Below are 23,225 nucleotides of genomic sequence, written 5' to 3' on the forward strand. Positions count from 1 at the left end.
AGTTAAGACGCATGCCGAGCTGGCAGGTGAATGGTCGATTCTGGCTCAAAGGCGTGTTCTGTGGTTGCTTCTCCCGCATCGGCCGAACCGAGAGCGCATGATTACATGCGGATATCAGGCTCTACTTTCTAATGTTCCAAGGCAGATTGAATATCTCAATTGTTTCTTATCTAAATGTCCCAAAGTCATGTTGTATATTTTGGGAATTTCCTTTACTTTATTACAAAGACAGAATGCTGAGAAGATTGAAGTATCCAGCTATGAAATTATTATACTAGCCCGCCGAGAACTTCTAAGTTCTGCGGCATTCCAAGCGCCGGAAATCTGGGCCACCAAATCTTTGTGCTGCAATCTATTATACTATCGCTGCTGGAATTCCAAGTTCTGCTGCATTCATTATACTATAACGACCAGAAGTTTCAAGCTCTGCTTAAATTCAACGTAAGGTTACCAAAACCTCAGTACCGTTCAAGCCAGGCATTATTTTATTGCCCAAGAATTCTTAGAGCATTTAACTCTAAGCACTCCAGATTCGCAATGATACTCAATGTCATCTACTTTGCCGCTTTGGACAAATTGCCAGGTTCAATTCCATTTGTACTTGTCAAATCTCGAACATTCAATGCTAACATCAAGGTTCTTCTTCCGCCTGGGAAAACATTCCAGATTTTTGGAGTGACCGATCCGCTTGAATTCATTAGCAAGTGCATGAATTTCCATTCTAGTCGTCCGCGTTATGGCAGCTAGCGGATCATAGCAAGGATTCCGTAGAGGCGTTGAACGGTCTTGTCATACCGAGGCATGCTGCTTGTGTTTCGTGCTTATAACTCTACCATGGTACAATTAACTCTATTCTGATTCACGATATTCAATCACCCCACTCCTACCTCAATGTCCTATATCCATCTCGGGCAATACGCTAACTCAGACTACATTTGTACTCAAAGGAGTCCGATCATTGGACTTCGGCATTAGTGTCCTAGACAGACTTGGATCTTCAACTCCTATTCCCATCTCATGTCTCTTTGACTTAGGTCTAAGTGAAAAGAAGCTATCATTCGGCTTCATCTCAAGCGTGTCTGTTTTGCTCTGAGCTTCTGCTGCTTGTTTCGCCCTTATCTTTCGCCCTTTATCTCTCACCGCCTTGGTTCCATCTAGGACTATAGTCAAGTCGTCTAGTGGTAGCATTGGCAACTTACCATACAGTTTCCAGGCGTATCCAGACACCTCTGAGAGCACTAGTCTTCCCGCAAAAACCTCTTCAATTTCTCGCGTTGCGTTCTCATCAACCTGTTGAGAACGCCCTGATTTCTGCTGTTGTGGTCTTTTCCAGACTTCTGATCTTGGTCTTCCAACACAGCACGGATTTGACTTGTGTAATCAACCCATCATTCCATTTCCGTCTGACTTCAACATGATCCGTCCCTTTGGCTTCCGTCCATACATCACAATGCGAAACCTGCAAACAACTCCTGAGATGGATATGTTTACCAGCCCGCGATCACCCCTCGCCAAGAGGCTTCTAGTAAGTCATTCTCTTGCAATTTCGAGTACAATCTCACGAATATATCAGCTCAACCGGGCCTTATCTAATTGTATTGCTGCAAGGTCTGTAGTCCATCTGGGCGATACTTCGCATCCTCACTGAGTGCGCCAAATTATTATGCACTGTCACCGTCTAAATCTGCCCCGCTTACCGACAACAAGAAAACCCAGGTAGCCATGATTTCCTTTGGCCGCTGTTTAACGCGGGGCAAACAAATAACATTTTGGTGATAAGAAGCTGTCGATTGAGTGACATCCCAAAATTGCAAAGCTGTGCCGGCTTCTGCTTTGATCCTTGACGCAAAATGTGGCTTGAGTCGCTCCCATCCTCCTCTCTTTGTCTTTAGATGCCAAGAAGGTGTCAATTGAGCGTCATCTCAAGTTACAAAGCTACATTGACTTCGCTCTGATCTTTCATAATAAGTGCTACTGGCTTCGTTCCCATCTTTCTCCTTAACTTCAGGTAAATTGAATGTTGTCTAAAGTCTACGGAGCCTCCTCGGTTTTCATTTTTCCTAGTTTGATATCATTGTCCTATACCTACGATCCAAATGTCATTGTTCTCGTAGTATTTGGCACAATTTCACTTCATTGTCTTTATTGCGCTAGTCAATTAGCGTCTTATATAGATATTTGACGATCTTTCAACATCTTCGTCCTCTATAAACACTCTCAGACAAAATGGCCTTCTACTTCGCCCTCCCTTCGGATGAAAGCCAGCATTTGGCTGGCTTTTCAGCCTTTGAAAGGCAGGTCTTTTCAGACCTTGTTCATACCCTTCGTCTGGGTGTGCATCTCCACCAAAAGGTGGACGGCTCCGCCTCGGAGCTTGACGAGACGGTGGAGGGGCATGCTTTGGCCCAGAAATAGTAAGTAGCACTCTTTCCTGAAGTCAATACGGTTTTCCCCAAGGAATGAGAGTAACATAACACGATAAACACAATGACTTCCTTTATTCTGCTCGTATCTTTTGTTTGACTTCAGATAACGCTCACTTTGGTGACTGAGTGTTATTTGATGTTGCTTAGAGAGACGGCTCCGCTTCGCTCTGATAGTTTGGAGCGAAAGCACACAACTCGATAAATACCTCCTCCTATCTTCTTGGCTTCAGAAAAATCTTTGGTGGCAGCTGATCATCATCTGACGTTACATGTCAAGACGGCTCCGCTTCGGCCTGAAAGTTGGGAGCGAAGCAATATGATAACTTCATTTCATCCCATCTTTCAGATGACAAAAGTTGTTGTCTTTGGTTTGTACCATCAGACCGAAGGAACTTATCATGTTATTACATCAGTTTCGCTCCCAACTATTAGACCGAGGGAACTTATGGTGGCTGTTGTGTGCAATGTTCGGACCGAAGCCGCTCTACTTTGCAGCTTCAGATGATGCCCAAACAATAACGTCTCCTCATCTGAAAGATGGAAGTGAAGCCAGCTTGGGTTTATATAATGTCTTCATTGTTATTATTATACTCTATACAAAGGCTAACGTTCTTTATAGCATTGCAACCGCCCTGGCAAGCGACTTTACCGCCGACAAGTTTTTCCCACTGCGCCTAACCGGAGCCTCGATGAGGCAAATCATTCAAATTCTTCCAATTCAAAGCAGTACAACGGCCCTCGACGTATTCCAACTCGCCATCTTTCGCGTTTTTGGATTCGGCGATAAAGCACACCTCACAGCCCTGACATTGCCACAAAGCACATCTCCCAACTTCAATTCTCTCGCAACCACAATAACCGCCTGGGGCGGCCCCTCGAACATCGCACTACCCGTCTATGGCAACTTCCAAGTAGTCAAGTCGAAGGTTCCCACCATGCTCACGCTCCTCTGGGAGTTCTCTCAAGCCCTTCATAACGACTACACTACTCAGAAGACTACGGGTGCTGCGCTGACCTTCGCCTCCGTCTATAAGAGTCTCGCCGACAAGAGAATCCCGTCCCTCCCTTCCGGCGGAATCATCCCCTGGGTTCTCGTTTCCGATTTCGTCGAGTACGGCATCTGCCTCTCTCCCACCGCGCAAGACCTCGCTGAACACATCATGCCTTCCTCAAAATCATCTAAAGGGTCACCGTCAGGGCCAACAGCTGGACTGAAGCACGCAGCCGATATTTCGAAGGAGGAGATGCCTAAGGATGCTGCTGCCCTGGCTGGAGTTTTGAGGAAGGTTATGCAGGTGCTGATGAAGCCAGGAAAGGAGATGAAGACAGTTATGAAGTTGGTTGGGGCGTGTGAGGAGGCGCAGGGTAGGAAGGTTAATGTCGTTGATGTTGAGCATGCTCTTTGCAAAGTTTCGAGGCAGCTTGGTATGGCGAAAAAGGTTAAAGGTTGAGCTGCTGATGCTGATGGGGTGAGAGGACAATGGCACGTTGTACTCGACTTATTCGAAACAATCACAACGAAATGTTGTTGCAATACTCAAACATGATTCTCACATATCCAATGTCCCCATTCAAAGTCGTGCAAACATTTGCAACCAATGACTTTCAATGTGTGCGGAAGTCTTGGGACACGTGTACAGGAAACAATGTAAAATCCCCCACCTTCACTTGGAACATTCGGAGGAGAGGCTCTTGAAATGTACAGCTTGACTTTGGTTCAATGGGGATTCAAAGCGAAGGTGTAATTGCGAAGAATTAAGCGAGCTGAAAAAGGGGCTCGCCTAAAGGTGGGGGGATATTCGAGAACTGAGGGGAAGTTGGAGGTAGTATAGAGCACAGGAAGCACAGGAGATCCCTTTGTCTTTCACAAATCTGCAAAGACGAAGGACCCAGCGTGCCCAATCAGAAAATAGTGGCAGAAAGAAATGATTGAGGGGTTAACTCAGCCGAGGACAACCGCACCAAATGCTTTTGAAATTACACTGCACTCGGAGCGAGAGTTGGCCGCATTCGAAGTCCACCAAGCCCTTGGTATCTGCAAAGCCGAACGCCACAGGGTTCAAGAATGGCACGATCAAATGCTGCCTTCTCCATTGAGACCGGAAGGCTGGGAGCCAGGGGAGTGGCTGGGCAGCACGTGACTATTCATCAGCACCAGAGACGGAAGAGAAGCCTCCAGGCCAATCCATCTCAGGCTTCCTCTTCCAGAAGACCCGAGGAAGCGTCACTGGCTTGCGGGGCTGGACTCGTCCCCGAGCCATGGCTTCCTCGCCGCAGGACGATTGGCCCGCAAAGCTGGTCGTCGGGTAGGCCGCTGTGAAGCGTCGTTCTACTGTTCTGGAAGGGGAAGGTGGTGGTCTTCGTGTTATGTTATCTCTTGGCGCAAGAGCTTATCCGGACATCTTGGCAGCGGCGGCCGCGCAAAAGGGGGAAGAAGGGAATGGCTTGCAGATGATCCTGCAAGCGAATCGTGAGCCGCACCGCCTCGAGCGGCGAGCGAGCGGGGGCAGCAGAATTCAACCTTCAAAGATCGCATCCGAGTGGTGCACAGGTGTTGGGCCTTGCGACGATTCAACGCGCCCCAGACATTTTACCTAACGAATGTCCTAGCCTCGATTTGCTATTTCGGTTGTGCTTTGTCGAATTGTTGCCACCCTCCAAATGCTCCTGGGAAGTTTCGAAGTTCGGAGTCTCCATGCCAAGACAAAAGAGTGGCCCAAGTGGTTATTAGGAAACCTTCCGCGGCAGATCTCCCTCCCCATGCACATTGTTGATTCTTTGTCTTCAGCGTCTCCTCCTCAGCTCTCTCTTAGCGTATCCATATCTATATATTTGCGCTCGAAGGCGAGGATGCGGCATGCTTGTGTCTTCGTTGGCTCTCAGCTCTCAAGCTTCTCCTTCTGCGCCACCTGTCCATCAAGCCCCCAGCCGTCTTCTTGTACATCCTCGGGGCATTCCTAGTTGGGCACTCCTGCGACGTCCTCACGTCGACGGCGTCTTGGCGGGCGCAGACCCTGCTTGGTAGTGCTTGGCAGCGCCTGCATCAAGGTTCATCGATCAAGTTGTCGACGCCTTTGCCTTCGATAACCACGACTTACGACACCGTATCCAGAGACGTAGATTTGGGCCTGGATGGGCATGTATGCTTGCAGTTCTTTTCTTGACGCTCACGCTTCTTATCGAACGATAGCAACGTCCACGTTACTCTGGGAGCTTGGCATATATAGGCAAGATAAGTTCAAAATGCACCGCGATCTCCTGTCAAATCACGACGGCCAACGTTATCCACCTGATCTCGAAGCACCACTGAGTGATACAGACCTTCCATTTGCAGCAGGGTTCAGAATCCACTAATTTTCCGTATCCCTTGGCCTGGTAACCTGGTTACTTCGTAATCCAAAGACGAGGCTGGAGAGCGTGGATACTGCCGCACAGATCAGAACTAGCTAGTTTGATGCACCCCTGTTTTCCCACACCACATTCACGTTAGATACAGAACTATCCATACACCAATTAGACTCGCGGATTCCTGGTGATAAACGTTGCCAAGAAAGCTTCCACAACAGGAAGGTCTTGAATGCTTTGCTCCCATGTCTGGAAGAGCCCCTGTGGGCAAAGTAGTTATAATAGCTTGGATCCCCTCTCATTTTGATGTCAAGCATCTCCATTTCTGATTCCAAGGCTCGTTCTTGCTTTCACAATTATGTGTATGTTACCCCTCTTCCTATTTGTTTTCTCTCTTCTACGTGGAAATTGCTAATGTATCATAGCGGAACCAAAGACCGCCGATGCCCAATTTGCCATTGGGGTTGATAACCATCTCTCCATTGATCAAGAGGGTGCCATGGTTCACTCAGATGCAAAGAATGAAGCCGTGATGGAGGCGGTAGACCATTACTATGAGGGAAAACCAACCGACGAGGAACTCTCCACACTTCGCCGCGTCGCTGGTGGCATCCCAATGACCGCCTACGTTTTGTGCTTCGTTGAGTTCTGCGAACGAGGATCTTACTACAGTGCAACTGGTGTCATTTCTAATTTTGTCAATCGAGTATGTCCCTCAAGAATCCAGAGCAGGGAGTGTTCAAGTTTACTAACCCTCAACAGAAACTTCCAGTTGGCGGAAATGGGTATGGCGCGCCGGCCCGTGGAACCCAGCAAACCGCTGGGGCTCTGGGGTTGGGCACGGTAAAGGCCACTGCTGTATCCCAATCATTTAAGATGCTGGTGTATTGTCTGCCCGTCATCTTCGGATATCTTGCCGATACTTACACCGGACGTTACAAAATGATTTGCTGGGGTGTCGCCGTTTGCGGTCTTGCTCACGTCCTCATGATCGCTGCTGGGGCTCCTGGACTCTTAGCGAATGGCACAGCAGCTGCCCCATACATGATTTCACTTTACGTTCTTGCCATCGGTGCAGGTAAGGAATTCATTTCTCCTCAGCGCGCAACTTGCTAATACGTACCAGCCATGTTCAAGCCCAATGTGTCACCCACCCTTCTTGATCAGATCAAAGAGACGAAGCCCACCGTCGAGACTCTTGACGATGGAGAGAAGGTCATTGTTGATCCAGAAGCAACTACTGAGCGTGTTGTCTTGTGGTTCTATCTGCTGATCAATGTTGGTGGCTTCCTCGCGGTCCCGTCCACCTATCTCGAGAAATACGTTGGCTGGATGGTTACTTTCACTCTGCCTTTAGCTATCTACCTTCCGCTTCCTCTCGTGCTCTGGTGGTTGCACAAGAGACTTACCGTAAGCTAATGTCACGATTCGCTTCATACGTTCTTAGTGCTGACTAAATCGCAGCTTTACCCACCAGGAGGAAGCGATCTGTACAACTGCTTCAAAGTCCTCGGCATTTGCCTGAAGAGGGGGTTCTTCAAGATCGGTCGGCACGGATTCTGGGAATCTGCCAAGCCAAGTGTTATCGCTGCAAGTGGCGGCAACATGCAAGTACCGTGGAACGACCAATTCGTCGAAGATGTCAGGAGAACGTTCCAAGCGTAATACCTCTCTATCTTTCGAGTAAGTGTTGAATTAACTCGCGAGTAGTACCGGCATGTTCTGCTTCTTCCCGATCCAGTATATCAACGACAACGGCCTTGGTATTGCCACTGATGCTCTTTCGACAATGTTCATTACGAATGGTGTTCCCAACGATCTCCTGTACAACTTCAACTCGCTCTCAATCATCGTCATGGCCCCTGTTCTCAACTATGGTCTATACCCACTCCTCCGTAAGTATCACATCAAATTCGGCCCGGTCGCACGTATCACATTCGGTCTGTTCCTCTCAGCCTGCGGTGGTATCGGCTACACAGTCCTCAACTACTACGCCTACAAGCTCGGCCCCTGTGGCGACCACGGCTCCAGCGCCTCTTGTGTTGATTCTGAAGGCGTCTCACTCGTCGCCCCAATCTCTATTTGGTGGCTCGCACTCCCCTTCTCCATCGGCGGCATCTCCGAGCTCTTCGTCAACGTACCCGCCTACGGAATCGCCTACTCGCGGGCTCCCAAGAACATGCGTGGTCTCGTCACAGCCCTCAACCTCTTCAACACCGGCATCGCCTACGCCCTTGGCCTCGCATTCGCTGGTCTCGTCACGGACCCTTATCTTACCTGGGTCTTTGGCGGCCCTACTATCGTTGGATTCGTGATGTCCGGGCTGTTCTGGTATCTGTTTAAGCATATCGATGAGGAGGAGTACCTGTTGAGCACGAATGATGATTACCACCTTGAGCACCAAACGAGCACTAGCTCTATTGCTCCTGAGCCGTATAATGAGAAATCTCTCATTGACAATGAGACAAAGGTCTGAGTTATATACCCGTTGTAAATAAGAGGGGGCTGTAGGCTAGAGAGGAGGATCTTTGTTACAGATTCTAAATAGGGTTTGAAGGATAATGATTCAATTGAAAGCAAAGGGACCATATGAAGGGGACTGATTTCACAGGAGACGAAACAAAGCTCAATGTCCCAGATTGATTCACTTGAACCTACCCTCTTTGAGCCCACCTTTCCACCTGTCTTGCCCAGATTGTCTGCTCTCCTGAGCATCAGCTGGAAGTCTCAATCTCGACCGTACAACATGTTGAAGGGTGAGCTGCCGTTTATGTTTTAACTTCCGTCCACAACCCAATTACCGTTCGTAGAGCCTCCTTTACTTCCGCTTTTCCCGCCTTTCGTTCTTGGTTTCGCTTTCCAACTCTCGAGTTGGGCCTCTAGTATGCGAATCTACTCTCTCATATCACCCTTGATCGACTTGTATCAATGGTTGTTGCAATCTTGTTCAAGCGCTGCAAGGTCATTGTAATTCTAAGAGGCGATCCGGGAAAACCCTTTCAGGCGGCGGCCCTGGAAGCATTCGCCTGCAAGCGAGGAAAGGGGAGGGGGGTGGCGTTCAACCCCGAAATAGCTAGTTGCGCCTGCTGTCAATGTATTCTCGATGCACTCTCGGCCTCAGCCTTGCCATATTATTGATGAACATCTCAAGTTTGAATGCCCTCTAAAAGCACAACACGTTCGTCGCTTCCACCCAGCTACCTATGGGTTAAAGAATACGAGAGGCAGACTATTCAGCAACCTCCCTCTTCGACAAGGCGCAAGGCTGCTCGCTGCTTGCCCTCCAGCTTCACCTGGCAGGTGGATACTCTTTGAGTTTTGACACGAGAAGTGACTGTGAGTAACGGGGACTGGAGTGTGGGACTTTGAATATATATGCCATTTACGTTTTGATTGAACATAAGATGGATAGTCCTGTTGCTGTGGAATCATCACGTCTTGAGACGTCTGGTGCTTTGGCGCCGGAGAGTGAGACTGGTGGGAGGGTTGAGAATTCAACAAGTTCGAAGGCTGACAGTCGGTCAGATCTGGTGGATGAAGAAGTCCGGCTTCCTTAGACGCGGAGTTGCAAGTGAGGCATGGCAGCCCACAGCACTCGTACCAACTTCCGTTCCTCGCCCTATATCAAGATCAAAATCATTGCTAGCACCGAGCGTAGCTTCTCCAACTGAAGTAGCCCACAGACCATCTCTAGAGAGTATCTCTCACCACGCTGACACAGCGCCAGCTAGTCCACAATTAATTCCACTATCCAAATCGCAAAATCCTCCGTTAGGTTCACCACTATCAGGGGCGCTAATCACCGTTGGAAAAAGCCTCGAGGCTACTCAGATTACGGAGTCCTACGAAAAAATAATGACAATCGCAGATGAAATTTTCGACCACTTAAAGAACGACTGTATTCGCGAGCCTATTTGATGAGCCCGTGGCATCATAAGTGTACTGGATTACGGGCCTCCCAAACACCGCCAGCTACTCGAGTTTGTCAGAGAAACTTCTTCGCCACATTATGCCGAAGGAGTTCTTCAAAACATTCCCGAAAATGTCACGCAGCGCTTGATAATCACCCTTCTTGTTGCCAATTTTGGGGTCACCCCGGAGTTTTTTTGAAGATCATTTGATAAACTCTGGCTATGGCGGTGCACGGTATAACAATGCCAACCCAGGATTATGGAAGACATTGGGCACGAAGAAATCCTACGTTTGAATGAAGTGGTACCGACCAGCTTGGAGATTGCCCGTCGCTCCATCTTCCATGCAAGATTTGGAAGGTGAGTTGAACCCGGAAGTTGGTCGTTTGGATTACCTTCGCAGAAGATCGAACGAGTTGAGAAGACTTGAAATAAATACAAACATCTTTCCATCGGAATGGGACCTCTGGACTGATCTAAGAACAACTACTCGTCAGAAGCGACTTTACCTGGTGGGAAGAGCGAGCTTCGATCTGGTCGGGCAAAGCCCTTGACAGCAATTGTGAGCTCGATAACCTGTCCATTGGCCTTACTTCCCTTTGCGGTACCCGTGTCTGACCTTTCAAAGTCATTCTGTTGCTGGATCCATTGCCAACTTTGAAGAATTCATTTGTTCGAACTGTACTTCAATCTCGACTACCACCCAGTAGTCAACGTTCTCCTTTGGATGATGTTCCAGAGTTACAAAACTCTGATGGCAGTCGCTCATATGTCGACCCAGAAAGTGTCCAAAGCGGATTTTCCAGTGGTTCCCCTTCCTCGAATTCCGCCTCTCTGGTCTCTAGGGCTTGGTTACAAAGGAGCACATGATATCGAACAACTCGAATCAGCCTCTTTGAAAGGGGAGGCTGGGCCTGTTGGAGGTTGTTGAGTATTGGCAGGCATGTGAAAACAGACTAAGATGTAACCTATCAAGTTAGAATGGAAATGGAAAGCCAAGTTTATTACCTCGATATCAGCAAAAGCCTGATACGGGCAGCAACAAAGGGATTATCGTTCATTTGCATTCAGGCTCGAAGAGGCGTAGGCCTCATGTCCTCGAACGTTCCTCGCAGAGTAGAACAAATGGCCTTTTGAGACCTTGGATTCTAGAAGAGCTAGCGAGTCTATTGAACGTGCTTCTAAGCCTTGTATCTCAATCTTGATACCCCTCAAGCTCTGGTGCATTCCAACTATTGCTCATTAGCACACTGCACATGCCATGACCTCAGACTGCATACTCACTTCAGAAACTTACCACTCAACTCCCTCCCCGCCCGCACCGCCAACCGCCCCATCACATTCCCCGGCTGCTCCGGCCTCAACAACTTTCCCTCCTCAAACAGCGTCCTGAACTTGTCTGCATCCTTCTCATCCATCAGGCTCTTATGCCCTCTCACTTCAACCTGCATCTCCGTATCTACAACCCCGGGTCTGAGAGAAATCGTCACAATGTCAGGCTCTTCAGATACTAACGTCATAGCTAGATGGTGTAGTGCTGCTTTTGAGGAGCCGTAGGCGCCCCAGGTGGAGTATGCGGTTGTTGCTGCGCCGGAGGAGGTGAGGATTATGCGACCGTGAGATTGTCTGAGGGAAGGGAGTGCTGGTTTGATCTGGATGGTTTAGTGTGAGAGGATAAGGGCAGAGGGAGACGTACGAATGCAACAGCACTGAAGAAGTTCACGTCGTAAGCTGCTCGCCATTCTTTTGGGTCGCAGTTTGCGATTCGGGTTACTGGACTTAGGGTTCCGTGGTTTATGATGAGAGCGTCGATGCGGGAGAAGGCTTTGAGAGCGAGAGATACTACTCTTGGTCCAACCTGTGGAGTCGAGTGAGTAATGGGATATTTGAATACACAGCTGCAAGAAGGAAACAGTGGTACTGAAACCCTCATCCGGACAATGACTACATTACTTGCAAAACTTCGAGCTCGAGGATAAAGTTCACAAAAGAGGATGCGACAAGGAGATAATTGAGAGATCGACAACTTCGGTGACCCAAGTCTGAACAGTTGAAGCAGTAACGGATTAGCTCTCGAATTTCAGACGATCTCACTCTTTGTGACATTCTTCAAGATGTCCCAGTACAAAATATAAGGACTGAAGCCACAGACAACTCACAAACTCACCTCAAAATCACTCAAATCAGCCGTCAGAAACTCAACCTGCCTCTCAAATTCCCCCTTCAACTTCTGTAATGGCTCCTCACTCCTCGCAACCAGAAACATCCTATGTCCCTCCTTCAAAAGAAACCTCGCGATCGCGAGACCAATGCCTCGACTCGCGCCTGTGAGTATGATGCTTTTCGGCTCCGACATCGTGAAGCTATTCAAGTTGTCGGGTGAAGAGAATGATGCCGAAGATCGACAAAGACAGGACAGGAGGTTCGAGAATTTTGTGGAGAAGAAAAGCTACCCCTGTTCGTGAGGTCCCCACTTCACGTCATTACCCCTCGCTTTCCTTCCCCCCTACAAACAAAAAACAACACTCACTCCACTTCACAAATGTCTAACTCAAGACAATATCCCTGAAATGGCCACGCCCCAAACCTCAATCCTAGGAACCGGTATAATCGGCCTCTCAACCGCTTATTTTCTCTCCGCTGCCCCCACCACACCTCCCTCCTCAATTCACCTCATCGAGCCCTCCCCTATTCTGTTCGCCTCAGCTTCCGGCTTCGCAGGTGGATTTCTGGCTTCCAATTGGGTTGCCTCCGAATGCGAAGAACTTGGGAAATTGAGTTTTAGGTTGCATAAGGAACTTGCGGAGAAGGAAGGGGGGATGGGGGCTTGGGGGTATGAGAGGAGTAGAGGGGTGAGTTATAGTGCCGGGAGAGGGTGGAAGGGGAAGGGGAAGAACGAGAGGGGAGAGGATTGGTTGAAGCAAGAGGGTAGCAGAGGGGATGTGGTTGGTGTTAGTGAGGTTTTTGGTGATGGTCCGGCTTGGTTAGAAAGAAGTGACGGTGATAGCATGGAGGTTATTGGGGAGGAGGGGACTTTGGCTCAAATGTACGCAATCTCACTCGTACATTCATCAAGATTCAAGAAGCAGCTAGCTAATGAGATCAGAGATCCCTTACGGCTCTGCAAGTTCCTCCTACAAGCCTGTCTCTCCCGCGGCGTCCAGCTGCACCACCCAGCACGAGCACTCTCCGTAGGAAAAGACATGCACGATGAACTGTCCAGCATCAGAATCTTGAATACCTCCACCAACGCCGTTTCCGAAATCCCTTGCACACGCCTCTTAATTTCAGCAGGCGCGTGGTCGCCACAAGTCTTCTCTACCTTATTCCCGAACTCAAACCTCAAGCTTGCGATTTCAAGTCTCGCAGGCCATTCCTTGGTAGTGAGATCCCCGAGATGGGGAAAGGAACAGGAGGGAAAGGGGTGCCATGCTGTATTCACTACTGATGAGGCGGGGTATTCGCCTGAGATATTCTCGAGGATTGGGGGGGAGATTTATATCGCTGGGTTGAACTCCGTCTCTCTGCCTTTGCCTGAACTTGCAACGGAATCACGGATTGATGAAAGCTCTATAGCAAAGCTGAAGATGACTGCGGAGAGGCTTTTGGGAGAAGAGGATCTTGAGGTTGTGAGGAAAGGGTTGTGTTTTCGTCCCGTTACAAAGAGGGGGACGCTGATCTTGGCGAGGATTGATGAGAGGTTGGGAAGCGTGGGGACGAGGGGTACAAGAGAGGGAGGTGTTTTCATTGCCGCTGGTCACGGCCCTTGGGGAATTGCTTTATCACTGGGTACCGGGAAGGTTATGAGTGAGATGATTGAGGGCAAAGAGACCAGTGCTGATGTTCGTAAGCTTGGACTGTGATGCAGAGGCGAGAAAGTAGTGACGGCTTTGACTGTACTCCAACACATAGAATGTGGGTAAATTGGCTCTATCAAATTGTTGATATTGTAAATATATTGCCATATGAGTTCGGACGTCCTAAAAATTCAAGGTTGCACCAACACTCCGAATGGTCTCGATTCCTTTCAGGCCGTCTTTAAGTGTCCGAACTGAGAGAATTGCGATGCTCGAATCATGTTCTTTTTGATCCTTCCCAATTATCGTTTAACTGGGTTCGATTTTCAGGATTTGTTGTACTGTTGAATGTCTGGATGACCTTTCAGGCCGGCAATATTAGCATGGCTCTTTTGCGAGTATGTCCAATGCGACAAAATTAGAAATGGAAAGCGCCAATCAGACATCCAAGGAAGAATAAACTTTCATCTGTCCCGAAATTAGGTTCTCTTGGGACTCAAGAGAAAACTGCGAATGTGGTATGTGTTTCATCATAAAGGCTTGGGGCAGAACAAAAAGGAATCAGGTGAGGGCTTACCTTGTGCATATGGAAGCCTCTAATTACTTGACCACGGAAAATATCTTGATTCCCAACCCAACATATTAAGAGGGGCTGTTCCATGTCTCCGGAGACAGCTGGTGGTTGCAATGATATCGATTGCCGTCCCCCAGGTTCGATGTCGGCTATTCACTCATTTCGAAGAAGAAGAAAAATACAAATCGAGACTTCGAAACTATCAGCAAAGTTTCTCTGAATGAATCAATTTGACAAGTAATTTGTTAGGGGCTTCAGTTGAAAGATGAAAAGTCTTGGTTTTTTCAGCATCCGGCACAAGTGCCTTCAGCATTAGCATGGAAAAATTACATCATAAGCAAAACAAAAGTAAAACCATCTTCCACATACCTATTAGCACCATTGATCCCGCAATATATCATCCTGCAAAGTCCTGCAAGTATTCCAGTCAGCCATTTGTCTAAGAAAGGTGGCTGGATCCAAAATCTCCTGCTCCACGATGTCATATCAGGTAATCGAACCAGTTTGCTCGTCATTATTGATCTGCATTTGATAGTACTTGTGTTGCTCATCATTGAATGTCGTGCTCGGAGTATGAATGTAGGAAGTTGTGCGACTCACAGCAATCTACCCATGCTTGAGGAGGGTCAGCTTGCTTCTCGAACGGAGCGTGAAGAGGAGAGCGGAGGGATTAGAGATATCAGATAGTCCGTTTGGTTAAGACAGGTAAGTCACCATGGGAGCCGAAGCTCATTGGTAAGATAGGGGCGACACGAAAGTTCATCATGGTAGCTGTGCTGGCGGGATAGGAAGAAAGAGCAAACTCACCAAAAGTGTGCCAAACTGGGGATGTGCGATTAGTGGAAGAGAAGTACGGGTTAGTCGAGAAGCAAATGGAGTTTTTGCGGTGCATGGAATGTTGGCTGTACCGCTGTGCATTGCACTGCGTCGTGATGTGAGGAAGATCTCAATTGGAGCTGTCGAAGATTTGAGGCTGCGAAATTTAAAAAGAAAATCGAGCTAGCGTTCGAGTCCCGTGACCCAGCCGAGAAACCATTAGAACAATGTAGATTTTGACTACCGAGACCCCTGAGACCTTGTAATCTATTTTGAAAGCCTCTCGGAGATTTTGAATGCATTGTCTTCCAGTTTGGTGCGAAATGTCAAAGCAGGAACGTGTCCATGCTTACAAAATCAGCCACATTTTATGGATAAATCCGTATTCGGTAGAGATGACCCCCATTCCCCTCCTCTTGTGGGGGTCATAAGGGGCCCAACCGAGCATCACCAACGTCCATTGTCGATGTCACAAGTAGACAGACGGCAAAGGTCAGGCGTTCGTTATGGAGGAAATAATCTTTGTAAATCTAAAGATAGCAACTATTCCATAGATGCCGAGAACGCCCATTGTGCTCGATATGCCAAGCAATATCATCCCACCGAAATCATTATGCGTATCGTTTGCAAAGCGCTAAACCCCCCAAAGAATGCCGATGCCGAAGAGACGAATGTTGAGACGCCTTTTCCACCCCTCTTTCATGTGCCATACCGTGTATTCCATTCCATGCTCCAGTGTGCTTGCTGCCACAATCGTACATTCGACCGCATAGATTTTTCAAGCCTGCCAGCTTGCGCTCTCCGATATTCTTTAAAGTTACGCCAAACGGAAATGACAGCAGAACACGCCGGATGATGAAGAGAAACAGACAACGCAAAGAACACCGAAACATGCCTTTCACCCTTGCCAGATCCTACTTCAACTCCGCCAATTGCTAAAACGCGTAGGGGGAATCTCATGATCATGAATACCACGCTACAAGCATGTAAAATGCGAAATGCAATCCGATGCAGCAACACCGACTCCTCCCGATGAACCCTAGATGAATGAAAAGGGGGAAAAAGAAAAAAAGTAAATGCCGTATACAATGGTGCCAACGTGAGAGAGGGTGATGGAATCAAAAACCACAAATATAGCCGTACGCCTAGCCGACGATGTAACGTTCGCAAAGAATCTACCTGCCCATCATATACGCTGGTGGGAATCCGTTGTTTCCGCCATTCAGCATTGATACGGGGTTTCCAGCTGTCAAGGCACCAGCAAAGGCAGGGCCATTCCAACCATTGCCGTTTCCAGCGAATGAAGCAGCTGTATATTGAGTGGCAGAAGGGCTCATAGCACCAGTATACCCCATTCTATTCGGACCAAGTCCTGGTGGTGCGGAGAGCCCGGGTGGGGGTCCGCTAGCAGTACTGAACGTTGAAGCAGCACCCCCTAACATTGCTCCATTCATGCCCTGCATGACGCCTGGGACATTTTGAGGTCCGGGTGATGACATTCCTTGTCCGGACCGTACACCAAGTGGATTTTTGGAAAAACTTAGACGTATTCCTCCTTTAATGCTGTTGTGAAGAGGATGCCCATACAACTCATGAAGTGCTTTTGTTGCAAATGATACATCTTCAAACTCCACAAAACACATCGGGCCATTCTGCTTCGTTCTAAAACAAAGGCGCTTGTAACCACGTTGCTTCGAAAACATCGCTTTGAGCTCGTCCTCCGAGGTATCGATTGGAAGATTGCCGACGTAAAGCGTATTGCAAGGAGGGTTCTGGTCAGCAGGATTGACTGGGGGAAAATTGTGACGCTGGTAGTGCTGGCTCCCGAGCTGATAATTGACAGGCGGTCCACCATTTGTCAATGTCGGTGACATCGGATTCGCATGTGACATGGACGTCAAGGCCGTTGGAGTGGCAAAAGAATTGAGAGATGCTGGACCGGCAGCACTGTTTGTATTGAGAGACAGACCCGCCATCCGTGAGATGGGGATCTGGGGATTGGTCGGTCTACGTGCTTGGGCAGATGGGCCATTTTCAGCATAAGCGACAGGGTCCTTTAGGAGTTCGCCAGTTTCGTCGTCGTCAACGGAATCGTTGATTACCGATTTCCCAGTGATTCTTGTGCGCTCATTCAAGTGATTTCCAATGGGGGACTGCGGAGAGAACAAACTTTGGTAATGTGCACTGACTTCTGGGTTGGGCAGTTCGTTACTCGCGTAAGACCCATTATTCGTCGGAGACACCCTTTGTCCAGTTTGGAAGCTGCCGTTGAACCTTGACGATTGACGAGGAGTTGGTCCTCCAGATGAGGCTGTTGATGAAGTCGAACTCGACGGTCCAGGATTCGCGGTATTATCAAGAGTGTACCGTCGAGAGGCGGTAGGACTACCATAAAAGATTTCCACAATCATTTGGGCGTCGTTCGCAACATTTGTCTTTCCATCAAGCATATTCTTCGCCTCTAGAGCGCCTGGATGGGACTTGAAGCGGAGAATGGCGGAACGAAATCCAGGGTCTTCGGACTTCTCGGGTGACAACACCTCTGCGTCAATGAAATCCTTCGACCAGACTACCATCAACCTCAATGTATCTTCGGTGGTATTCGCAGGCAGTCGTCGAATGAGGATTGAACATGGTCCGGTAGTGAATGCGCCTGCTTGCGCTTGTGGGGTGCTGGATCCACTCTCGCTCGAGAAGGCATTCATGGTAGTCATTGAGAGTGACTGGTATGCTTGTTGAGCACCATTGGCGGGACGAAAGGCCTGGCCGGGTTGGGAGAATACAGGAGGGTTCATGGCATGCTGCGGTGTAAAGAAACTTGCGCGATCATCCAACGCCGCGATGTGATGATGCTGGGAAATTGATGCTGCTGTGTATGCGCTAAAAGGATTTTGGACCAGGCTCATGCCTGGGTTGTGCAAAGCTTTTGGACGAGTTTGCGACAGTGGCGTCGATGATCGAGTCTTCGGGTGCACCTCGAAGTGTTCGGCAGGACGTGGTGACGAGGATGAGTAGTTCGGAGGATGAATCGTCAGTATCAGATAAAGCGCAGGATGGGCGTTGGAAGAGTACGATAAGCCCTTGCGCGAATGAAAGATTATGCTGGAGACGGCGTTGGTGGATTACGGGAAGTCTATTGCAAACACCCGTGAAAGGTGAGTTGTCAAATTCGTCGAATCCAGCGTCCAGGTACTGCTGAAAGACCGTGCGACCCGCGTCGACCTCAATGGTGGGATTTTGGAGTTGAAGGGAGGAGCTGCACTCGGTCGCAAGCTGTGCGTCTGGTCCGTTCCGTTCGGGAGGGGGGAAGCGGGGACGTGGACTCGGGGCGACTCGAGATGCTGTCGACGTGAGGATATATTCCAAGGAGTGTCGGGAAGAGGTCTTGCACCGGGAGTGCAGGAGGACTGGCTCTCTCGGAGGGTTTTCTTGAGATGGAACAGGTGGGTGAATAATGATGGGGGGGGACTGTACTGGTCCCATCGATGCGTTGAAAGGAAGCACGGGGCGCGCGCGCTGATTGGCTGGGGCGCTCGATTAAGAGTGATAAACTGATGGGGCTAGCGCCACGCTAATTGCACTTGCGCTCTAGCTGCAGCAAGGCGGAACAGAGCTCTGAGCAGTATCAGGATCCCTGGACTACTGCTGGAGCCCTGGCGCCCTGGAGGCTGGATGGAGGTGGTCTCGCGGGTGGTGTGGTGTGGTGGAGCCGGACGAGAGCAGCACGGCCGGGGGATGCGCTGCCAGAGCCAGAGCCAGCGCCAGCGCCAGAGCCAGACTCCAGAGCCACGCCAGTGCCAGTGTCGGCGCATGCCAGGAGGGAGGGGAGCGGGCAGGGAGCCGTCGACGGTCGACGGGGATGGCACGCTGGGTGGGGCCTTGGGGACCTTGGGACGCAGCAGCGTGCAATCGGCAGGGAGCCTCCAACGCGCTCCGCAGCGATGATCACTCTGTCCAGACTCCAGAACATGCGAACCCTCATTCGGGATCGAGGCGATGCCACCACGATGCCCCTCCAGCACGATAGCACGATGCCCTCCAGAGTGCCATGTGCACGCCCCGAGAATCTGTGCCCCAGTGGGGAAGGGAAGGGAAGGGAAGGGAAGGCAAAGATCGTGCAAGCGGAAAGAAACGAACAACCTCGATTCGGCATCTGACAAAGCCCCCAAACCCGAAGCCGTCTTTCTGTCGCTCTGTCGCATGCAATCAGGGTGTGCAATCCATGATCCATCCCTTCAACGGTCGGCTCGCGGGAAGGGATTGATAACCATGGCAAAATCTAATTCGCAGCCATCTTGAACTCAAAATGACTTCCCCGGTTTGGCTGGCTTCTTTTACACCTATCTACCTGCTCGGGTCCTGGGAATATTCCGTTTCTGCCAAACCGAGTGCGCCGAGTTGGTTCCTTGGGGGTGGTGCAAAGACGTTGATGGTGGGGTGACTGCTCGGGACTGAGGATTCACGGCTCTGGGAGGCGCCCAGAAGTCAATGTCTCAGCTTTGTTTGGACGGTATTGGCCTCCGGCTTTGCGCTGATTCAACTCTGCCGAGATGGTGGTGAGAATCAGAGACAGGGTTCCGGAGGTGAGATCTCAGTGAGACAATCGAACTACGGAGTATGTTCCCTCGGTGTGCGGGAGGCATGCAGCTGCAGAGGACCCTTTCTTCGATATCTGATAGACAGGAGCCATGTGGATGACTGCTGAGTGCGGACTGCTGCTCCCCAAGAAAAAGAATTGCTCTCCTCGGTTTGCACCCCAGCCGATCTTGGTCGGCTGTGACGAAGGGTGTATGGTTCCTTTTTCGACTTCTCCTCCCCACGAGGTTACACAGCTCCATCAGACGCTTGTACGGTAGACGCTGCACATGAACGCGTGCGCTCGAAGACAAGGGACGCCATTGGTGGACGCGTATCAGGGGAACGGTTAATAGCTTTGTGCCCAAATGGCACCTGAAATTTATCGTAAATAATGCAGGACTCGAGCATGTCTCAGATTAACGCAGATTGGGACCCCCGACATGTCGGGAGAGTGTTCGCATCAATCGGAGCCAAAATCTTCTCGAATGCAGCCGGAGTTGCTTGCGGGACTCGGAGCACATGGCGATCTCAATGCTTGTCGAATCCCCTATGGGAAAGTGACAGCTCGAATGCACAAAGCGACCACGATTCCGATGCTGCGGTGAAGCGCGAGGCGGAATATATGTCCTCTCCTGAAGCACTTCAGAGATGCTCAAAGTGCTTCCCAGTCAAGCTTCGGGGGGGTTCAGCACGCGGCACTAGGAGTTTGTAGCCTGTTGGAGAGTCTGGAGACACTTGATACCGGCGTTGGTAAGCAGCACTCTACGCCTCCGGCCAGTTGAGGAGCGAAGCACCAAGCTTGCTGCTCGGCATGTCAAGAGCTCGAGCTCTGGAGGGTGGCGACTTTTGCAAGGAGCTTTGACGCCTTCGACAAGTTTACCGTCCAGGGTTGCGGTCAAGGGTGCGCAGCGGTCCTTTCATAGGCCGCAGCCCGTGCACACCTTTCCCCTCAACAGGGGCTGCTTCTTGGGTCCAGCTGAGGGTGTGTGGGCTGGTGAGGGGCTTATCCCACGGCCCTGGCACTTCAAGAAATCGCATTCACGCATCTTGACCTGGTGATGGATCGTCGGCGCGAGAACGGGGTAGTTTTTCCGAAGGAAACGCAGATGCTGTCACTGAACTGGCAGTTCCTGCTTGGGATTCTATGGGTCGTTCTAGACGCCCTGACTCGAGGAATTTGACCTTCGTATCTTGGTGGGGTCTAGCATTGCAGACAAAATTACAAGCAGCACTCACTGATTGCTCAACGCTGGAAGGGATGTTTGCTCTCGCGGTCACTAGCCCATCTCGTCTCTCGATGGTTCGATTTCCTGCGTCTAGCAAATGCAGAGCTGCAGCTTCTCCTCTTGTATCAAAATCTCGAAGCCGTTATTCGATGCTCCGGTAGGGAGGTAGTGCGAGGGTTGACCGCGAAGGCCTCAATGCTGGCATAACCGTGGCCGAAAGCCCTTGGTACAACGGCGGGGTGAGATCCTCCAGCGTCCACGTTCCGTTTCGCAAGCTTGGGGAGAAGCAACCATGTTCCCCAGGTCGCAAAACTTGTCAGATGATGACCGACGCTTGCCGGAACCTTCCCGTAAGTTCCTGTCCTCGGGCCTCTCACCAAAAAAGCAAGACAAATCCCAAGCCGGGGACAGAGACAGTTCGTCCACAGCGTTCGAAAAGCCCCGTTAACCAGGTCAGAGGGACATTCGGAACGGCTGGAAATGATGTTCTCCTCCGAGCAATGGCTTCCGTTACACAAGGCTGTGTATATATGCGAGCAGCGGCACTTATAACAGGCCTGGCTTAGCCGTTCTCAAAGTGAACGTGTGCGTTGTCGGTGGCTTTCCACTAAACTTGGTTCTTCTGACCAGGACCCGGATCTCGATTACCATTGACCAACCAGTTGCACTTGTTGCCAACTTGCCATGCACGCCGGCTTCTCTCTCATGCATAGCCGCGAAATGCTTTAGGACGTGCCTTAGCACCACATCGTCGCACGGTGCATCAATTGGCACACGAAACTGCTAGTGCTTATGGGGGTACTCTCAATGCCCCCCAAAGTCCCACACCATCTTGCTGATCAGAGATGAGGCTCTGCATTTTGGGATGTTTTCAGTCATGTGATGTCCTTGTCTCCCTGTTTGGCGGCCTCTCTTGCGAACAATGAAAGTAGCTATGATACGAAATTATTGAAGGCAACTTTACAGAGCTAATGTTCCATAGCTCTGTGACTTGCTGGAGTCAAAAGGTCCTGTGGGGAATTATAATTCTTCGAAGAAGATCGTCGACGTTAGAATGACCCCCATCGATGCCCCTTGGACCCCCACGAACCTTTCGGAAGGCTTTTGAAACGTCAAACACTTCTTCGGGATCGTAGCATCCAGATTTAGAACCCATTACAGCAACCCCTAAATGTTTCAACAGCAGGGGCATAATAAGTGAGGCGTTTGGCGCTTGCGATAGCAGTGACATGCGCCCGCCTCTTTCGCGCACTTATGGGGGAATTTGGGTTACACTTGGTGAATTTTACTGTAATGCTTTTTCCCGCACCTTGTCTCCAAATGAAAATGAGTATTTGGAGTTTAAATATTCTGTGGAGAATTTTTGACTTGTCAAAGAAGATCTTCGACTTCACTTTAACCTACGCGGTGGATGAAACATGCTTGGAGAAATGTTTGAGGATATCAGTTGGTTGAATTTGGATTTGATATTAGGCTTCAATTAACGCCTAGAATCGACCTTTTAGCCTTTTCCGGCCTTTCCGCCCATGGATACCCTGTATAAGTAGATTCAACTTTGCCGTTCAACTGTTTTCTCTATGTCTATTGCCGGTCATTCGTGTCCCTAAAAGTATTCCCTGTATCTCCTATCAAATACATATGCTTTTGTTGAATAATAACTCTTTTAGCGTGGGTCTGCGGAAAGATTAGGGCTCTTGCTTCTGTGACAATTCAAGGTAAGGTCTCAGCATCTTACAACTACAAGATTTGTCACTAGTGGCAATTGATTAATAGAAATATTAGTAGGGAGGTGGGGGTCACGAACTCTCGAACCCCATGACCATCGATCTCGCCACTTCTTGCAACGCTCCAAGGGCACCTCTCTCGATTCTGAGAGTCTGTCCAGCCTGTTCTTGAATGATCTCCCGGGCAAGGCAAATGAAAGGAAGTCGTGGGATTAGAAGTTTGACGGATTTTTGATATCTTCTGATCTCTTGCAGCGCTTTCACTAGAAAAGATGTCAGTAGGTCCTAGAGTGGCCTCAAGGTACCATACTGCCTGGTATCAATCTTCTCTTAGTTTAGAGGAAGCAGGACCCGCAACTTTGGTCTCTTTCTTCTTTACCTTCTTTCCCTTTTTGCTCTTGCTCTTTTGATTTGATCCCACCAGCTTCTTGCCAGCCGGTTTTCTTGAGGGCGATTTTGCTAATCTTCTTCAGCGCTTTTGCAGCAGCAGAATTATTCGCCATTTCGAAGATTATTGCAGTTGCAATTGAGAAGTTTGTTGAGTTTGGGAGGGAAAATTGTCTTGAATGATGCGGTCGAAGGGGGCGAAGTTTTGATCTGTCAATTCATTTTCGATCTGTATTCGGTCTCACTGTTAGAACTGAACAACTAGCAAACCCTCCAAAATTATTTCTCAAATCTGAAAACTGAACGCTCCGCAAAGCTTTTACAGTCCTTTGACCAACAAATCACTTTTGATCATGCGAAACCTTCCTCGCTCTGCCAACTCTCGATTTCAATGTTAGTCACAATGGGTATCAAAGTAAGAAGAATTCGAGAAAGAGTTAG

General features: G+C 49.4%; 8 protein-coding genes across 8 annotated transcripts; 3 read left to right on the top strand and 5 right to left on the bottom strand.

Annotated features, from left to right (window-relative positions):
* Nucleotides 1-924: 924 nt before the first annotated feature.
* K444DRAFT_627059 (uncharacterized protein) lies at nt 925-1,724 on the bottom strand (the record flags this gene model as incomplete). Its single annotated transcript, XM_024882752.1, has 3 exons — nt 925-1,154; nt 1,200-1,371; nt 1,698-1,724. The coding sequence occupies 3 exons, from the start codon at nt 1,722-1,724 to the stop codon at nt 925-927; spliced, it is 429 nt and encodes a 142-aa protein (XP_024740240.1).
* A 502-nt stretch (nt 1,725-2,226) lies between these two features.
* Nucleotides 2,227-3,877, top strand: K444DRAFT_661352 (uncharacterized protein; the record flags this gene model as incomplete). The annotated part of the gene is made up of 2 exons (XM_024886575.1): nt 2,227-2,414; nt 3,046-3,877. 2 exons carry the CDS (start codon nt 2,227-2,229, stop codon nt 3,875-3,877), a joined length of 1,020 nt encoding a protein of 339 aa, XP_024740241.1.
* A 2,252-nt stretch (nt 3,878-6,129) lies between these two features.
* K444DRAFT_661353 (peptide transporter) lies at nt 6,130-8,380 on the top strand (the record flags this gene model as incomplete). The annotated part of the gene is made up of 6 exons (XM_024886576.1): nt 6,130-6,133; nt 6,197-6,477; nt 6,534-6,849; nt 6,898-7,181; nt 7,236-7,432; nt 7,482-8,380. The coding sequence occupies 6 exons, from the start codon at nt 6,130-6,132 to the stop codon at nt 8,245-8,247; spliced, it is 1,848 nt and encodes a 615-aa protein (XP_024740242.1). The 3' UTR covers nt 8,248-8,380.
* Nucleotides 8,381-10,877: 2,497 nt separating this feature from the next.
* Nucleotides 10,878-12,038, bottom strand: K444DRAFT_641584 (NAD(P)-binding protein; the record flags this gene model as incomplete). The annotated part of the gene is made up of 4 exons (XM_024884639.1): nt 10,878-10,914; nt 10,967-11,334; nt 11,379-11,540; nt 11,850-12,038. 4 exons carry the CDS (start codon nt 12,036-12,038, stop codon nt 10,878-10,880), a joined length of 756 nt encoding a protein of 251 aa, XP_024740243.1.
* Nucleotides 12,039-12,221: 183 nt separating this feature from the next.
* K444DRAFT_610183 (FAD dependent oxidoreductase-like protein) lies at nt 12,222-13,611 on the top strand. Its single transcript, XM_024879698.1, has 2 exons — nt 12,222-12,728; nt 12,789-13,611. The coding sequence occupies exons 1-2, from the start codon at nt 12,253-12,255 to the stop codon at nt 13,543-13,545; spliced, it is 1,233 nt and encodes a 410-aa protein (XP_024740244.1). The 5' UTR covers nt 12,222-12,252; the 3' UTR covers nt 13,546-13,611.
* A 2,433-nt stretch (nt 13,612-16,044) lies between these two features.
* K444DRAFT_522945 (putative cell wall integrity protein scw1) lies at nt 16,045-17,583 on the bottom strand (the record flags this gene model as incomplete). Its single annotated transcript, XM_024874242.1, has 2 exons — nt 16,045-16,698; nt 16,918-17,583. 2 exons carry the CDS (start codon nt 17,581-17,583, stop codon nt 16,045-16,047), a joined length of 1,320 nt encoding a protein of 439 aa, XP_024740245.1.
* A 519-nt stretch (nt 17,584-18,102) lies between these two features.
* Nucleotides 18,103-19,217, bottom strand: K444DRAFT_333363 (uncharacterized protein). Its single transcript, XM_024871974.1, has one exon. The coding sequence runs from the start codon at nt 19,069-19,071 to the stop codon at nt 18,430-18,432; it is 642 nt and encodes a 213-aa protein (XP_024740246.1). The 5' UTR covers nt 19,072-19,217; the 3' UTR covers nt 18,103-18,429.
* A 3,252-nt stretch (nt 19,218-22,469) lies between these two features.
* On the bottom strand, nt 22,470-22,900 carry K444DRAFT_627066 (uncharacterized protein; the record flags this gene model as incomplete). The annotated part of the gene is made up of 2 exons (XM_024882753.1): nt 22,470-22,660; nt 22,777-22,900. 2 exons carry the CDS (start codon nt 22,898-22,900, stop codon nt 22,470-22,472), a joined length of 315 nt encoding a protein of 104 aa, XP_024740247.1.
* Between the last annotated feature and the right edge of the window lie 325 nt (nt 22,901-23,225).

This window comes from Hyaloscypha bicolor, assembly GCF_002865645.1.
Source record: "Hyaloscypha bicolor E unplaced genomic scaffold K444scaffold_52, whole genome shotgun sequence".
In the NCBI taxonomy this organism is placed as follows: domain Eukaryota; kingdom Fungi; phylum Ascomycota; class Leotiomycetes; order Helotiales; family Hyaloscyphaceae; genus Hyaloscypha; species Hyaloscypha bicolor.

Coding starts and splice junctions, on each gene's coding strand:
- K444DRAFT_610183 (XM_024879698.1), top strand. CDS start 12,253: ATGGCCACGCCCCAAACCTCAATCCTAGGAACCGGTATAATCGGCCTC. Junction 12,729..12,788: donor GAGGGGACTTTGGCTCAAAT/GTACGCAATCTC, acceptor TAATGAGATCAG/AGATCCCTTACGGCTCTGCA.
- K444DRAFT_333363 (XM_024871974.1), bottom strand. CDS start 19,071: ATGCGACAGAGCGACAGAAAGACGGCTTCGGGTTTGGGGGCTTTGTCA.